Raw genomic sequence first — 18944 nt, 5'->3', positions numbered from 1 at the left:
ACCCATGACTGATTAGAAAGTTCCTGCACTGCATGAAGGCACCGCAGTTGCCCTACTTGTGCTGGGTTTAAGCCTGTTTTATTTTCTCTTTGACGCATGATGCATTCTCTTGTTGGGAAGTGGTACTTCTGGTACCAATAGCACTTGGAAAATGCGTAGTTCATGAACAAACGCAGAGCCGGGAGCACATTAGCAGCAGCTGGGCACAGAGGCTGCCTGGGGCTCCGGCAGCCCCGGGACGGGTGCAGAATACACCAACATAACCAGTACAGTTTGCGTTGAAGATAACATGGTTTATTTCTTCATGATATTCAGATTAAAATGTATCAATGTATTTAGCACAATACTACATTTTAGGACAAAAATCATCAGTGCTTTGCAAGTCTTCATAATGTTTATTCATTATAAATAGTAAATATTTACTGAACTTTTTACATGAAAGACGTTTGTTTTTTGTTTTCTTTTTTGTTGTTTTTTTTTGTTTTTGTTGGGTTTTTTTACAACACGTGTGTTGTTGTAGAGGCTGCAACACAAAGATAATATTTCATTTTTCCATCACCCTTAAGACCAATGTGTGAACTAACCTCTGTACTGAACCTAGTCTAACTCACTACTTCATAGTCCTTAACGCTAAAAGGAATGTATTTGTGTTCTGCCTCCCTCTGTGTTCCAAGAATAGAGAGAAATAAATAACACCGCCTTCCATCTTCCTCTTCCTCTCAACATCACAAAACACAAATTTATTGACATTCTAAAATGTCACAATGCAAACTTCTTGTAAACCTTGGTTCCTATAATTATATTTTCTATATTGGATATCGCTGTATAATTTAAACAAATGCGTCAAATACAGGTCCATCTCTGTCTATGTCCTGTACATCACTAAAAAAAAAAAATGTAAACGTAATCATTTCTTCATATTGTTTCCTGAAAATGACCTTTAAATCATGATTAGCAAGCTGGATTTTAGTTGTCCAGCAGACTGCAACATTTCTGTATTTTATCATCAGGAATTATGCACTGCAAAAATAAAAGTACCTGCAAAAATATAGTTCTGATTCTATCTATATAACTTTGGATGATCCCAAAGTTTGTGTGAGGTACACAGTATTGCACATTGCTAGGCAGTCATGAAAAATCAGTCGCGTTGCTGTTGATTTTCTTTCTCCAATGTTTGTTCAAAAAGGTACAACGGACTAGGAAAACTCCACATACAGAAAAGGTAAAATCCGTTTTTCATGTTACACAAGATCTCATCTCTCGGTAAAGCAAAACTTGTAAGTGACATTTATTGACAGCATGAATACAAAAGCGTGGAAAGGTAACCGGTAGGTTGCTCTGGAAGTCTTTCGCAGTGATCCTGGCTTCCTATGGACTGTGACATTTCCTCTCAATGACAATTTCCAGTGTGTAAAATGAAAGAGGTTCTCTTGCCCTTGCTTCAGAAACTGAGCAGTTTTACCATTAGACTAAAGTCAGCACTGGATGTCAGATGAGTCAGAGCACACAGAGCTCAACTGCTCTAAGTTTCAAAATGTTCCATTTGTCCCAATCAATGCACATTAATTTCAACAACAAAAACTGGAATGTTTTGCCAGGCAGTGATATTAAATACTGCTCTGTTTTGTACACCCACTCATAATGAACCGTGTCGCGTTTATTTATTCATTATTGCTTTTGGCCTTTGTCTTCTGTATAGCTTTGTCCAGCCTTCAAAAGTCTACTAATAGCTATGACTGGAGAGAACATCACAAGCCTGCTCCTCTCCAACTCCTGCCCCAGTTTAGACTGCAGCGTGTTGAGAAGATCCCTCGTATCCAAGCCTTGGAGTGAGACCGGAAAACAAGACCAGCTTTAACTTGAAGTGGACAGTTCATTTACGCAATATCTGGCTTCAGATAATGAAAGGCACCTGCAAAAAAGCAAAAGAAGCTTTTCAAGTCATGCTGTGACAACCTCACAGCATGGGGCCATGCCAACTACAGGTTGACATTGTCATATTTAATACTGATATATCAAAGGAAAGGGACTAATATTTTTATTCCTAGGACAAGTTTGACAAAACTCTATGTATCTGGGATTATATACTGTAATGATTCTTGAGCTGACCTCATTAAGAACATGTGTTTCTAATAGTGGAATGCCAGTGGTTATTTCATTTTGGACAACCCTTATGTTTTACCTAATGGCAATCAGGTTTCATGTCTCAACAATTAATAACATCAAGATGTTGTTGACATCACTTAAGAAAATAATTATGCAGCAGAAATCTTGCTCGAACAATCAGCTATCTCACAGTGCGCTGCGCTCGGCTTTGGGGAGAAGGGGTAGTCAGCCATCGGGATTTCTGCTCCTAATTCTCTTTGTTACAGACAGAAAATACAGACTATCGATACAGGAGTGCAATATTGCCCGTCCAATACTCACTTTGTCCGTACTGTCCATACTGGTAGCCTGTGACAGGGTCCATGCTGTACCCCGTGGTGCTGTAGGTGGGCGGGCAGTAGGACTGGGATGTGGGCAGGCTGTCCAGACTCTTCATGTGGTCCAGCCGCTGGCTGCAGCTGGCTGAGACAGTGGTGGTGGGCTCCAGGCCTCCGGTCAAAGGCGACAGGGCGTAATCAGTTTGGGGCTGGTGAGGCACACCACCGTGGTTAGTCAGGAGTCCCATTACCTAAAACAGAAGGTCAGATAATAGGAGGAGTTAAAATAAATGAAGAGCTGTACTGCTCTCAGAGGCACAGCAGTTCCCAAATCTATCATTTGAGTTCCTAAAGTTGGTATTCAGACTATGCTTTGAGTATCTAATCCAAAGAGGAAGTGGAATATGATTGTATCATCCACCAAAATAAAAACTGATGGCTGACAACCAATTAAAAGTGATACCATGGGCAAAGAAGGAAAAAATAATTTTAAAAATTGTGATGATTTCAGAGTGCCTGATTCTCCCGTGCCCCAGCTGGGATCTCTGCAGATGTTTATTCCCCGAGGACTCAGTTAGAAGGCAATAAGAAGCAAGTAGGGTCTCTTTAGCCATGCCATGCTGCATGATCTACAAACACAGAAAAGCTGTGAAAAAGCCACAATATTCCCCCTCACCATCCCCACCCCCCAGCTCAACAGTCATTGATGTGAAATTAATTTGGAGCGGATCACAGCAACAGGAAGTTGCTGTGGAAGTAAAAAAGAATGCCATCACCCAGAACAACATGAATACGTGGGGAAGGGGCAGAGCAGCCGTAACTTCTGTGCTGCACACCCTATGTGCCGGTCTCAGAAGAAATTCATGTGAAAGAGTAAAGTTCTGGCCATAACACCAGCCCTCAACTTCATCCACTGAGTTAGAGAACCCAACAGAAATAGTCAAGGGTTCCAGACTGGCTTCAAGTCAACTGTGACTTCCTTAATGAGCTGCTTGTACGCAAACAGTTATGAAATCAGCAGTCAAGATTAATTGAAAAGAGATTACAGGAAAGTACATTCCTGTCCCTATAAAAGCCCAGCCCTCTAGGCCCTAATTTCCAGTAGAAAAGAAAAAAAAACCACCTGTGCTTTCAAGCAGGAGTGTAGGAAGCTACAGTGATAAATTACTGTGCAGAAATCACGCACATGATAGGTTGCTGTGCATTTCCTCTCCCAGCACATCTCTATAACACATTTTGAAAATCAGTACTACTGAGAGAACTGCTTACTTCGGCTGGAATAAGTTGCACTCCAAAGCCTGAGAAAAAGGCTGCCGCTTATAACGGGTGGATGACATACAGCTTCTGCCAAAACAGCATATTCTGATAATTTACACGTTGTTCTTCCTCCAAAAAGGCATTACAAATATCTGACATATGCTATTTGATAATCATTTTGCTTTACTGCACCTCTTACCATAAAAATGAAAAGAAATTATTAAAACTGGAGTCTATTTTGGGAAGAATAAATCTGTGCTCATATGAACACGTCTAGCTCCTAAAGCTGTGATGCTCCCTCTTGAATTGTATTTACTTTCCATCGCAAAAGAAAAGGGATTATGATTGTAGGGAACGTGTGGTCCCAGCACTGAGGGGTTTTTTGTTTTTTAATAAATAAATGAAACAAGCCCCAGGGACCATGATTTAAGTAGGAAGGAAGACCTATCCAGGTCTTAAATGTCTGATAAGGAAAAGAGCAAGAGGCTCGAGTACTTCAGAGAGAAACGCCCTGACACCTGCATCAAAAACACAAAACCTCTCTGCATCAGATGCACCCAAGACATCTCACCAGAAAAAAAAAATGCTGAGCCAGAAGTTCAATTACTACCTACAGCACTAGAATGTTCACTTCTGTTTCACTAAGCACAGCAACGTGAGTTTAAGTGATGGTATTTTCTGGAAATTTCACAAACGGAAGTAATCATGCAAAAAGAAGTTTCAAGATGTACCCAGAGACTTTATTTAGATGCTTGAAACCTTCTAATTTTTAAGTTAATAACACAAAAGAACTTGGATTCAGGCTGTAAGATATTTTCTATTTAATTCAAATAATCTTTTCAATGCACAAAACCTATTAAAAGAATTTGAAGTTAACATGAAACTTTTTTAAAAATCTCTGGAATCACCACAGATTGAAAAATCGTGTTACTTGCACAGAGACCAGCACAGCATTTTGTTCCCAAAACCTCTAAAAGCTGAAATAACTGGTGTCTCAACTTTTTCTTCTAAAAATTGGCTTCTGAAAAGTTTATAAAGATTATTTTAGTAAGGTTTTCAATTTTAGGAATTACAAATATTTTTTTTGTACCTTTAGGAAACGATTGGGTCCTGGAAATCTAGCATGCTTAATGATCCTACATGGCATCAGCTGGATACAAGACTAGAACCTATGTTCAGTTAGGTTATATTAATCCTTGTCCTTTAAAATTAACATTAATAGAGTTAAAATAAGAGAAAGATCCACAAAATCCCCCCATGGGTTAACTTAAATATTTACATTGAAAATTACTACCTTGGAAAATATTTATGTTGGCATAAGTATCATGGTTTTGACTACAGTTTAACACACACATGGTTTATCAAAAATCTGCAGTAAGCGCAGAGCCCTTTCCATTCCTGCGTAGCACCTGTGTGATACCAACACTTATGGGGCTTTACCATGTTCTACCCCAAGTTCAAGAGCAGGGGCCGGGCCAGGCCAGCGTCACCCTCGCTGCCCCGATGGACTCTCCTCTACATGAGCGCTCTCACAACACAAAGCCTCTACCTGGACTTGAGGACTGATTGCCAAGTTGGGCAAATAGCTATTTTTACCGACTACACACTTTAACTAAACATTTTTTTCTGGTTTAATATTTTCAATAGAATAGAGCCCAAGACAACATCATGTGGACTTTGCCAGCAAAAACACTGAACTCAAAAACTTTAGGACTGGAAGTTATTTTAGAGGTAGAGATCAGCCTTGAAATGTAAACCTGGATCCCGACTTGGTCTCAAAAGCCACTCAAATTTCAGCAGCCTCTATATTTGGATGAAGATGTATCTTCTCTGACAAACTAAAATTAGCATTTGATGAGATTTACTTTTAAAAAAAATTAAATTAATCAGATAATATAAGTCTTTAGGCATCTTTTTATTGAGAGCATATATACCCAATAGACACTTTGGAGCAGAACTAACACAGCTCTGTCTTTGAGGTGGAAAAAACTGAAGTCTGAGGAGTAACCATCTTCTCAGAAATATCTTCTTCAGAGGCCTTCAGAATCATCCTGCAGTTGATTAGTATCTAAATAATTAGATTTTTGGTCACGTCTGTTTTGAAAACTATAAGGGAAGTAGCCTCCGGGCAGAAGTCTTTCGTACGGTATGTGCCATGACCTTATCGCCCATACAAGGAGTTACAGGAAGGGCATGGCTGACTTTCACCTAATCAATTAGAAAGCCATTAATGGGCCACGTCTGCAAGATGCTCAGCACCCTCAGCTGAGTGGTGTGCAAGAGACACACGAAGATCTGAATTTTGCAACGCAGATCTTCTGCTGGTATAAAACAATATAGTTCTAAATAAGTAAAGAGAGATGGTGGTTTTACAATAATTAAGAAAAAAAAAATTCTTCAAGACATATACCATCCAAATTACTGGAAAATATGTACTTCCCTCTGAATTACTTCGGGAAAACCCAAGTAGTAATTGCCAACCTTGCTGATCTGGATCCCAAAGAAGTTGAAAGAAAAATGAAGGGCGGATCTAACACCTAGAAACAAATACTGCTGTAACTACTCAATTTATTTTGGTAAAGAACTCCTGTAAACCCCCAAAAAAATAAAATAATCAGGCTGTAAATTTTTTGGCTACATCTATTTTGTTCTCATTTTTTTAAGAATGCACACCGAAACATTGAGGCATAGTCTTTGAGATTATCTAATAAAATGCAGTATATATAATTGATAAAATAGTTCTATTGGAAAATAAAGGTGCAATTAGAAATAGGTAAAAAGAAGACAGTGAACTGCAACAACCAAACTCTACAGGAAAGTTTTCAGAGAGCACATCCCAAGCAATCCAAAATATTCAGTAGGACAAATCCCTTGCTGGCAGACTCAGCGCAGCATCACTAGCTGAGGATTTGATCCAGAAAGAGAAATTGAATGATGAAAGTCTTAAAGACCACGTACACAGCATCTGGTCCATTATCAGCAATTAGAAAAAACTTCTATTATCAACAAAAATAAAGGCCATTAGACAGAGAAAAAGTCTATTCTATTTAAAAGAAACATTATACCTGTTAATGTGGTTGGTATTGTAGGATGTAGGACCTACCATAGGCACAATAAAATTCTCATATGTTTTAATTCATTTACGCATGCCTGCATTTAATATGCTTTGTGACCATGTCTGCAATTAATATGATTTATGAGAAAAGAACATGTGCAATATTTTTTGGGTACAGTGATACATTTTTTTCCCCTCCTGTGAATGAAAGATTTAATGAAACAGCTCAAGGAAAATTGTTGGCAGTTAACGTATTAAGTTGAACTGACAGAATCATGAGTAAACTTTAGTGGAGTTAATGATATCCTCTTATCTGACCCTGACACATTTGCAGCATGTAATTTACAGAAGCTCTGTCCAGGGAATCTTGACAAATGCTCCTAACGATGTCAGGGCAATGTTCCATTCTAATGTAAAACAGATGTGGGTCAGATACCCTCATTCATCACTAACACTGAAAATTTCAAACTCCTTCTGAGATAAATGGCATTACCTGCTGTTAACTCTTTTCACTGTAGAAAAACCTCTCAAAACCAAAATATTGCACAAGAAAGAACACAAAAAGGATGGTTCCAAAGCATTAGAATGAGATATTTTAGAAGATTAATTAAAATTAATTAGCTACATGGATCTATACCTATAGGATCATAGAACCATGTTGCTAATTCATTTTATATATATGAATATTTCTGCCTAATATATGAAGAAACCCAACAGAAAGCGTTTTCATGCCAACTGGCAAGCACTAGGAACCACATACTTGGTTAATGAAATTAGGAGCAAAATACACTGACTTTGAACATCTGATGATCTGACCTTCTGCATACTCATATCAAATGAGACCTCATACTGATTTCACACCACTAGACATCAGTGGCAGCTACACTGAAATTAGAGAAGGTGCACTGGTGGATATTTAAGGTAATTAAGAGGATAACTTGATCCTTCATGAATTATATTTTTATCTACAGGAGATTACCGATGTACACAACATTATCACAGTCTGTCACTAAACTCGTGTCTTTTTTCAGGTGCTAGATCAGGGAGTCACAGCACTATGTAACATTATCAAAATAATTCAAAGAGAAGCTAATTATCTAGCTCCTGGTTGTATAGAAAAGCTTAAAAAAATTTCAAGACAAGTGAAAAAGTAAAACAAAAAGCCTAAAAAGGAACACATACTCCTAATTTTTTTTTTTATATATATATATATTTGAATATACAAGTGTACATATATATAAAGTTAAATATCTCAAAACTTTTCCAGGCAGTCTCAGAGACTGAAGATTCATTAATTTAAATGCTTAAATATGGCAATACTACATACAGCAGTTGGCAACAAGACTAAATTTGAGATTACTTTGCTCTCTGCCTGTGAATTCTTCTCCCCCACCTCCTACTCAACCCAAAACAGGAGGAGGATTCTGGCCATGGTGAAAACCAGCTCATCTCTCTCTAGCTGGGCTCTCACACACCTTCCCTCCACAAATGGGATACACAGTTTTGTTCTCTCTGAAAGCAAAACAAACAAAAAAATACACTTTTTTTCATTTTTAATTCAAACAGTATTCCACTTTTTTTTTGCTGGCAGGTGGCCAGGGAATGGGATCCACAAAGCTTTCACAGGAAGACTCTCACCCAACTCAGCGTTGGTCATACAACAGCAGCTATTCCATGATCTACACCTGCAAGGCTGGATTTACCATCAGGAAATTGCTACAAAATCCTAGCCACATAGGTAAAAGCAATAAGTTATTCATAAATGTGTGAGGGAAAGAAAAGATAATGGACAAGCATAAGTGGAGGAATCCAACCAGTAAGGAAGGGTTCACACATGAGGCTCCCAACAGCGTACATGCCAGGGCCTCTAATCTAACCAGCACTAGGGAAAACCAAGAATTTTGCTATTTTGCCTCTTTGTATTCTGACTCAGCACTCAGTCTTTCATTTTTAAGAAAATTCTTACTATTACTGACGGCCCAGCAAAAATCAAGATAAAAATAAAACAGCCATCTCTAGAGAGGTAGGAAGTTTTGAAGGAAATGGAGTCCAATGCATTTAAAGATGGATATGTGGCTTTCTAGAGTGACTTTGCTAAGGATGAAATTCTATTCTTTGTGATCCCACAGCAATATTTGCTTTTCACTGAATCATGCCATGGTATTTTTAGTACCTTTCTTTGGAAATCCAAAATGTAGAGCATAACTAAGGATTCCAGTGAGCTATTTTCAATTACTCATGACAAAGCCCACATTAATGTACCCGTCCTTAATTGAATAAATATGCAAGCATTCAGTTTCCTGATGATATTTCTATTTTGTAAATTTATTAAAAAAACTACAAGTTCACCAATGCATGCCAGTCATATACTCTATGAAGACCTGACTCATACTTTCACTGAACAAATAGTTCAAATTGAACTACAAGCAGCAAAAGCAAAAAAAATTATTTTTAGGGCTTCAGTGATGCTGACTACTCAGTCTGTGTACATTCTAAGTAGTACAAGTTATTACGGAGGAAGATAAGTCATTGTGAGCAACGTCATTTAAAAAGGGTTAAGAAACCCAAGAAACTGACTTTTTATATATATTGTATCATTTTTCTATTACTATTTTCGTTTAAGATATCTATATTTTTTTATTGCATTTCCAAACATCTGTTGTCACAAAGTGACAGTACAATTGGCTTAAATCTCCAGAAAAGTCCATGGCTTTTTGTATCTCTATGTAAGATTTCTGAGCTGTATGAGGGGACCTGCATTTTGGAGGCTGAAGCCCCAGAGAAAGAATTTAAGGTAGACATTCAAAATATGAAGTCACCTGTTTATTGTTGTTGTTATATTAATATATTATATAGGTTGTATATAAATATATTTATAGTATTTTAAATAATATAATATTTATAAAACAAATAATAAATGCTATTATTCTTGCACAGTAACATTTACAAAACTATTTGGTCTCATCTATTTATACTCCAGAAACAGAATTGATCAATCCCATTGGCTGAACCTTTTTTTTTTAAATTTAAAAAAAAAAAAAAAATAAAAAAAAAAACTCTGGCTCTGAAGATCTTGATGTCACCATTTTGAACTGAGCAGAGCAGCTCTAGGTGCTGAAGCAAATGCACCTGTAGTAATTTAGATAATCTCCAATGTGCTGTGCATATAGTAGCTCTTATCTTGAAAGCTATTTGAGTGTCCCTCACCTCTAAGTGATTCAGTCCTAGGTATTGCTTCATGCCTGAATGATATCTCTGAATGATAGGGCTTAAGAACAGACCTAGGACAATTTTTAGGCCATTGCCAGGTTGTCCGAGTTTAAAGAGAGAATTTCTGTTCTCTCTTAACTTCCTGCTGAGTTCATGGTTTAGTTTGGCAGCTCACAGGGTTCTCATTGAACTGCTTCAACTGCTTACCATCACTTCCATCCACCCACATGCAAAAATCCCAAGATAACATAAGTCATGGTTATTAAAAAAAAAAAAAAAATCAAAACAAAAACTCGTGCTCTTGAAAATGATATCATGTGAATTAACTGTCTTCTTCACAAAGAAATCCCTGACTTCTGTCTCATGTTCTTGGGTCATTAAGTGAAGAGCTCTCAAAGCCAAGATCATTGTGACAAAGATCATGAGCTTCTCATTGGTGTGAGACTTGGATCCAAATGAAATGTTTCTGTGGGCAACCAGTTGGACACTAATTTAACAGAAGTTATAGGAAAAAGAATAATAAATTCATAGCTGACTTCCCCCTCATCCCTCGTAATGAGGGAATGCAAGTTTTTAGTCACTGGTTCCTGTGTTTCCCTTAAAAATAGAGTTAACAAGACAATATGAACAGATCTAACTGATTCGACAGCTGCCTCAGATCCATAGTTCAGGTTAATGAAAACCAAGTGCTCTCAAAGACTTAAGAGAAGCCAATTGCCTAAGATCTATCTCACCAAAAAGAGTTACAGGATAATTCTTAAACTCGGGCAGTGAAATGTTTTGACAGTAGAAGAAAGAAACCTTAAAACAGCTTGCATCTTTACTACTGTTCACGGAAAAGTTTGGAATTTTCTTATCAAGATTTTTCCTGAATTGCAGGTAATGCCATGAGAACTGCAGACTTTGTTAAACATTGTTATGATCTTCTACGCAAACATTCAACATTCAATCCACTTCCTATTTTGAAACTTCAGTCTTGAAAGCTACTGGTTTGACTCAACTATGGTGGAAAATGACAAGGAAGAGGAAAAAAGTAGAGCTCAGAAGTTTTCTAGAAAGCAAGGAGGAAAAAAAATTATGTCCAGCAGGAGACAGGTTCTGCACATTTGTTCTTTTTCCAGTAAAAACTTAACACTGCAGTAGTATTTAAGGCTGGGTATCCTACAGGTTAAATACAGGAAGGAAGCAGCCTGGTGGGCAGCAACGTGAGCAGAGTGTTGCCACTCCATCCGAGTCCATGAGCAGCCCAAAACAGCACACTTCAAAACCAGCAAACTGCCTGGTGTAGGGCAAACTCTGCTGCTTTGACGTTAATAAAAAGCACATGACAAGGTCAAGGGATGCCCATGTACACCGGAAAAGCCTTTTTCCTTATCTTAAATGAAGCAATTCAAAATATTGATATCCTTTCTTAAAAACAATCTGCTCTCTAGTAGGACCGTACACCTGCAGTTGCAAGACAAATGTTTCTGCAGCTGCTCTTCTGCTTTCCGTGGAAGAACCAGTGATGACTGTTAGTGCTGGGACTGCAAAGTGACACGCTTAAGTCCCGTATGCACACATTAACACATAGATATGCTACTCCCTAATGATTTTGAGTTAACAAATGTTTGTTAAAAGAAAAATGCACTGAGCAACTGAAACCTAATTTGAAAAGGAAATACAATATTCCCGTAAATGTATGCATGAAAGCCAAGAAGCTGCATAATAGGCATAGAAAACATAAAAATATGCAATTTACATATATTACACACTAATAATCTCCATTCTGACATTATATTTAAAGAGCTCTGGCTGAGATAGCGTGCTTGCAGTTTGGCTGCTTTTTCATGAAATACAAACAAGAACACTCCTGGCTACCAGTCCCCCGAGGCATTAATCCCTGTCTTATCCCTGCAAAAGTCAACTCTTTGCAGATCTGCAAGACAGAGGTTGTGAGAGAACCTGGTAGTAACGGCCAGGTAGTAACGAGTAAACCAGAGGAACAAGGAGAATAATCAGTCATGTAGAGATCTGTAGATGTCGTCTTGATGTAAAAACACATGGCGTATTACCAAGGTGGGACTCTTTCATTTAAACAAGAGCAGCAACATTTTATTTCCCAGCCTGAAAGACAGCCATGTTATGGAGCATTCTGCTTCCTAAAACTGACCAAAACATACAGTCTTCTCTAACTTTCAAGTTCACAGCTAGCACGACAAAAATAAAACTACAGCACCCTAGCCATCTCTGCTCGTCCTCTTCCTTCACCCAGTGCTTGTCTTAAACAACATACTTGCCCAAAATACTCAAAGTTAGAAAGGAAACATCCTGTGTGGAAAATAAAGCTTCCCTGGGGGTCTGCGTATCAGACCCCCATTTGGAATAAGTTGAAGTCAAAGGGGAAAAGAGGTTTAAGCCTACTAGGAATATGATACCAAGAATCTTAATATTAGATTTTGTTCTTCATGTTCTGAGGGTTGTTTTTTTTTAAATCACAACAGATTATTCAGGCTTCAGGCAAAGCACACCCCCCTGCTAAATTCACTGTAAATTCAGCTTTACACACAGTATGTCCAGAGCGCTTCCCTGGGAGAGAGACAGTGATGGGTGGAAACATTATGTTAATTGCTCACACACCCCGATTTATTGTGGTCAAAAATCCATCAGCTAGTAAAAGGACCCTCTCTCCTTCTCATCTAAATTCCACGCACACAGGCAGGGCACTGCAACATGCCCACTCAGCAGGAAAACTCCTGTTTTCTCTTTCTTCATGAAATCCCCAGCACAGGACTGGCTTTCGACCTGCCGGCTGCCGCTCGGCAGCACCGGGGCGCCTGCGGGACACATGACAAAGGGACAAACTGCAACACCTCCCACAGCTAAGGGGCATTTCACACACAGTAACATCACAACATACATGACCAACATCCTCTTTCTGGCATAAAGCACAATCGCCGTTTTGCTGGAGTCCCAGAGCACGTAATTTATGTATTTGGGGCTGTATCACTTCCTTACATAAGCACAAAGCCTAGATAATGCCATTTTATACATAAATATGTTTGATACATGTCTCTAAGTCATTGCTTAGGCCCCAAAACTGTTTCAGAGAAGCTGTTGGTAACACTGCATGAATTTAGGGGTGAGTGTTGTTTGTTTGCTGGAAAGATATTTATCAGCCAGTGAAGGTAATAACAATTCAGTTGCCAAGACGCTGTTCCAAATCTAAATGGATACAAGTAGTGTCCTGTGATGAACATAACGCCAGCTTCTGAGTAATGAGTCCTCTCCTAAACCTGTTGGTAGAGGTGCAGGACACGACCACGAACTCTAAGCCCCAGGGTATGAAGAGGTTTCAAAAGCCTAAACAAAACCAACACAAACCAGAAGTTTCATAGTGTAAAGACAGGGCTAGGTGTAAAGCAGGACAGTAACTGATTAAAGCCATCTCATCTGCTCTGGGATCTCCTTTTGATTATATCAAACCTCAAATCAGTAAGATTTTGAGGGGAGGAAACCTGGCCTCACTTTTTTGTCCTGCTTTGCCCAGACATCACAAGATTTCTTTACTGTTGTGCTCCACTTCTGTGTCCCAGGCAATAAAAGCTTTGTGAAAAGAAAAAAGATCATGTTTTCCATAGCCAGGACCAACATACATTTAAACTGACACTAACAACTACTTTTGATGGAATAATGCTGAGTCCCAGAGATATTTTTGGCAAAACTGTGAAAGCCTTGCACGCTACAAAACTGGCCATTTAAAAAAAAATAAAAATGAAGCAACTAATATAATGTCATGGCTTTTGTTGGAGATTGCATTTAGAAATCAGAATTCTTTAGAACAAAATCCATTCAAGTCTTGTTGGAAGTACATCCGTTTGTTTTTCTGTTGGTATTTTTTTCCTGAGGTTTCAAGCCATAAAGTTTTGTACCCCACTCTATGCTATAGGAATCTGTGAAACTTAATTACATTTACTGTTACAAAAAAGGGTTTATGAACTTTTGCCTTTGGGCAAAAATGTTTATTTCATTGCCTTTGTTATTCATTCTTTTCAACTCCAGTGCCTTTGAACTTTTCAGCTGCACAGAGTTATCACCGTTGCACAGGAACCAGGAACTGTACTCCCGAGATGCAAACCACAAGTTGAAGAAAACGAAGGAGGCAAAGATATACGAGTCGTTATTTTGGCCACCCTTTGTGCCATTAAAATCTCATTTTCTGCCTATTAGAATGCCCTCTCCCTGCTTAGGCAGTGGTGATAGTCAGTGATTAGTGTGTAATTGAGTATAATTGTCTTTTCACTTTTCATTTGTGTCATTCTGAGCTTCTCTCTGTTTTTCTAACCACTGAGAGGAAAAAAGGGTAGAAAGAAGATAAAGCTGTTAAAACTCTCACTTTCAGCCTGAAGAGATTCCTGATTGTAATTATAGATTGCATCCTCTTTGTGACTTCTCAGAATTTAGTGGACATCTCTTTCCAAGCACCTGGGCAAAGCTCTCGCTAATAAAATAAACTACCATCTATTCAAGCTTTAACTAATAATGTCAGCTTCAGACAGATGCTGCGTGTAGGGAAATTTAACCAACCTTTTGACACTCAATTATCAAGGCAATTTATTAACATGGTTTCCTAAAAAGAGCTCATGCAAATTAGAAAAACAATTATGGTATTCATGCATTTATATATTGCCAAAGAGCAGTAATACTCCTAATTTATGTATTTATAACTCGATTATAGCTCATCTCATTGCACACTGCTCAGCCCTTGGAACTCTCCTGGTACAACTTGCCTGTAATTTTCCTGCACCATTTGGTAAAACCTTGGTGAGGTTATCTTAAAGAGATATTTTAGTCATAGAAAAACTACATGATCTACTTTCTATACCTAGCCACTGATCTTCAGGAAAATAGCAGTGCGTTACAAACTCTTGACAACTGAATGTAAACATGAAGCCTGCATGATTACATTATAAATCACTTGAAATTAAATATAAGCTATGACTCTCGATTCAGCCAGTAGAAGGAAAAAAATAAAAAAAGAAGGAAACCAGCAAACTGAAATCATGTGGCTTGTATAAAGAATACATTATGGTTTAAATTTGGCAATTCATTATACTGTGGCCTGAGGGAATAGACTCTTTGGTTCTGGTATACAGCAAATCCTCTGTCTGAAAACACAGGACTGACCTGAGGTGAAAGGCCATTGCCAATGGCAGGGTTCATGGGATTTGAGGGCCCGGACGGAGGCACAAAGCTGTCTGTATAGCTGGAAAATCCATGCCTGGTGCTGGGGAGGCAATAGGCAGAGCTGCTCTCTGGATTCGAAGGGAGGCTGCTTTGGTGTACAGTGCTTGGAGGGAGAGGCTGAGGTCTATGGACGGTACTGCTCGGATCAGACACAGCTAGAAGCAAAAGAAACATGCTGATATGTTTTCCCTCCTTTTTTTCCTGGCATAATAAGTTCATTATGTGAAGCTCAACTTGACAGAGCTGCATCAGGACTTGCATCTAAGTACCGGTTAAATAGAAAGGTAAATCTTTAATATTGCTAGGAATTTAACCTAGTAAGATTACACAAAAATTCTTATATAGACTGTAAAAATCATAACAGTGCACACATGCAATTTTCAGACAATTCTTAGAGGACATATAGCATTCAGAATTGATACAACAATATTTTTTTATATATAGATTCACACACACATATTAAAAAAATAAAGGAAAAGTTTTATTTGCTTAGGAGACTGGTAACAGGCTTTCCCCTCCTGAGCTTTGAAAAATTCTTTTAATTAGAACATCCACCAGCAATTAGGATCCAAGTCTCAAGGAGGGAGCAAGAACAGCACAGTAACTCATTTTATAAAATCCACCTGTAAGGTTTTTAACAGTAAAATCTAGTGTAGCCTAGATTTGGCAGGCTGTGTTCCACACCTACACACGCCCCCTAAATCCATCAATGTTCATAGAAATTCTGATAACATTAAGACAAATTTTTACCATACTGAGACTTACTACTATCTGATGTGAAACAAGATGGTCTGAATAGGTGCTTTTTCACCATCAGATAAATATTCAGAGTATTTACAGAAGTCTCCAGTGCACCAGCATTGAAAGCAACAAAAAAGACAGAACACAGCTGCTGCCTCCTTCCCTCAGCAAGAGAGACCAATGCAATGGAAGGGTAGGGAAGTGTGTGCGTTGCTTTACCAACACTGCACCTCTGCCATGCAGGAGGCTACTATTTCTCTAGCTAGCACCCTTCATATGTAACCTGCTTTTTCTTGTAGCAAAACAAACCTGTGTTCTTAATAAGCAGGCTTGCAAAACCCTCACTGACTTGGACCCAACACCCCTTTTCCAGATTAGAGAAGAAAATATTTCTACAGCGGATCACCAGAGAAAACCCCCCGATAACAGTATGTTAACCAAGTACCTGTTGGCTACTGTACCTTGGGGTATGGAGGTGGGTTGATAGGAGGGCTCGGAGAGCTGGTACGTCGGCAAAGTTGGCATGGCACTGGGTGGGAATCCTCCTGGGATCAGATGGTTGAAAGCCATCAGTTGATTGGCTCCTGCCTGTTTCCTCCATCTAGCGCGACGGTTACTAAACCAGACCTACAAATGTTTTAATTAGACACATTTGATTGTTGTACATTTAAATACGGGTGCATCAGAAATAATGGCATCGTATTTCAAATGCATTCAGTGTTGGGGAAGAGAGATACAGAAGATGCACACTGGGCTCAGAGCTCCGAGACAGGAAAGGAGCCCTTTGCACACTCTTCCTGGGTTCAACAGACAGGACACAGGAATCCCAAACCCTAGTTGCCTCTCAAATACAGAGGAAACAAGCCGACTAATGCTTTCAAGCTTTAGTGCTTTTAATAACTATCAATCACTATCCTTATTGTGCTACATTTAATTAGAAAGGGAAAAGGTTTCTCCATTTGATCTAAGTGCCAGCCAAAGCTATTTGGCCTGGATTGGATTGTCTTTGTATTTAACTTGCTGACAAGTTAGCGGCATCGCTTAATGCACTGTTGGAAGGTGCTTGTACTTGTATATTGGGATACTACATTGCCCTAATGATCAACAGAACCTTAAGCTTTTAATTTGAATAACGCAAGCCCCGTGTACAAAACACACAAATCCCTCCCAGCAAGTTTTCATGTATTCACATATGTAAAAAACATCTCTTAATAAACTTGACATGAAAAGTAGATCAGCATTTCAGAACCACTTTGAAATCTGTTCCCAGAACAGGGTACCAAACAGATGGGATTTAGATTAGTGGGACATTTTAGCTATAAATCTGCTTTCCTTCACGTCATTCTCAGTTCACATCTTAAGTTTTCCATGTCTTGGATGGGTCTTATTGCCTCCAAGAAAGGAAGAGGCAAATGCAGACATAGTAAGAGTTGCAGAACACATAGGTTAATATTGATATTACAGTGATTACACATGCCACAAATTGGAAGGCCAACCAGCCACAGCAGGGGTGCCTGGACATTGAGTGCATCCGCTCTGCCCTGCCCCAGGTTTAGAGCAATTTCTAGATTACAGTACCCAGGTCCAGGAGGTGGACCACGGCAGAAAAGAAAGGTTGGTTGAGATAGGGGAGACTACACATGTTTGTAAACAAACAAACAATTACTCATAATCGTACACCCTGAAACAGCTGCAATGATCATCCGTGGATGCTATCAATTAGACAAGAGCTTAACCAAGTGGCAGCATCTTACAAGCTATATCTGCACAGCCTGTGGGACAGACTGGCCTGAAAGCCACTGAGACACATCAGCTGGTGAGCCATGTGTAGACATATTTGTAAAAGTAAGCTGGGTCTGAGATCTGCCACCCTTCCTGCAAGCAGCCCATGCTGGCTTACGAGTGGGCCACCACAGGCTGGACTTCTCAGTGTAACATCATTTACAAACAACATTTTGGACTACACTCTGGGCTTCTCCTCCACTTACTATTTCGTAGCAGGAGTGGCTGGACTCACTGGGCCATCTGGTTTCTGATGTGGGCCATCTGTCACCATGTAGTTTGATCTGGCTTCATCCTCTCTTCAGAATGAGATGCTCAGTTCACACAGCTGCCTCCTTATTTGGCCACAACGTCTACTCCTCAATTACACACTCCCACTCCAACTTAAGATTTAGTACAGAGGGATAGAAGGAGCCTCTCTTCTACATCAGAAATTCCTCTCTTGTTCTTCTGCTGTACAAACTAACCCTCCCTCTGCCTCCACACAAACATTTCTGAAAGCAGCTGGCAGGCACAAGGCACCAGGACAGAGATACGAGGACTGCGATGAGCAATAGTTGAGAATGGGTCTAGATTCAGCAATGTTTTACTTTCCCAACCTATCTATATCCTTTTTTTTCTCTCTCCTTACCCTTTGCTTCCCTCACTGACATTTAAGTCTAAATTTCTTATTTACTCCTCACAGACTCTTTCCACCTGCTTATGCCTCCCACAGTCCACCAGTCACACACTCCTGCCGCAGTATCTTTTGAAGACGACCAAAGAGAAGGAAAAATAGGCAATACATGCTAAAGAGGGAGAAAGAAGCTTTGCTAGAGAGCCAAAGAGCACTCAGGAAGGATAATGGAGGTCAGAGAGGGAGCAGGGAACAGCAAACGCATGTTGTAATTAGCCTACCCGGGTCATTAACTACGGCTTTCTCCATGACACTCTCCCTTCTTCAGGTCAAGAGGGTTATCTGGTGATCTTCAAATGCTTTGGGAACAGTAACTGAACTATACTATGTCAGTGGATTTCACTGAGGAAAATGAGGTAACAAGATTTTGTTTCCTCTATGGATAAGCATTTGCATTCAAGCCCTAGATCTTTGTTAAAATGAGTCAGATCCCAAACTTTAATTCTGTAGTCAGGGATTTGCGTTAATGCCAAGTTTTATGCTTTTATTTACAGGTACATTTTGGCTCATTTTATAGATTTACATTTTTCCAAAAGTGTGTATTAAAGATCTCTGTTATATATGTTATCATATG

The 18944-nt window shown here is 39.1% G+C and overlaps 1 protein-coding gene across 1 annotated transcript in view; it reads right to left on the bottom strand.

The window, feature by feature from the left end:
* Positions 1 to 472: 472 nt before the first annotated feature.
* PAX3 (paired box 3) overlaps positions 473 to 18944 on the bottom strand; it is an 84976-nt gene continuing 66504 nt past the window's right edge. The window contains exons 5-8 of the mRNA XM_014960632.1: positions 16374 to 16539; positions 15112 to 15326; positions 2428 to 2674; positions 473 to 1912 (exon numbers count right to left, since the gene is read on the bottom strand). Of these exons, the coding sequence (XP_014816118.1) occupies positions 1878 to 1912; positions 2428 to 2674; positions 15112 to 15326; positions 16374 to 16539 (663 nt within the window). The 3' untranslated portion in view covers positions 473 to 1877. The remainder of the gene's footprint in view (positions 1913 to 2427; positions 2675 to 15111; positions 15327 to 16373; positions 16540 to 18944) is intronic.

The sequence above is a fragment of the Calidris pugnax genome, unplaced genomic scaffold (genome assembly GCF_001431845.1).
Source record: "Calidris pugnax isolate Ruff unplaced genomic scaffold, ASM143184v1 scaffold398, whole genome shotgun sequence".
Taxonomy (NCBI): domain Eukaryota; kingdom Metazoa; phylum Chordata; class Aves; order Charadriiformes; family Scolopacidae; genus Calidris; species Calidris pugnax.
This window is presented reverse-complemented; position numbering and strand designations above follow the sequence as displayed.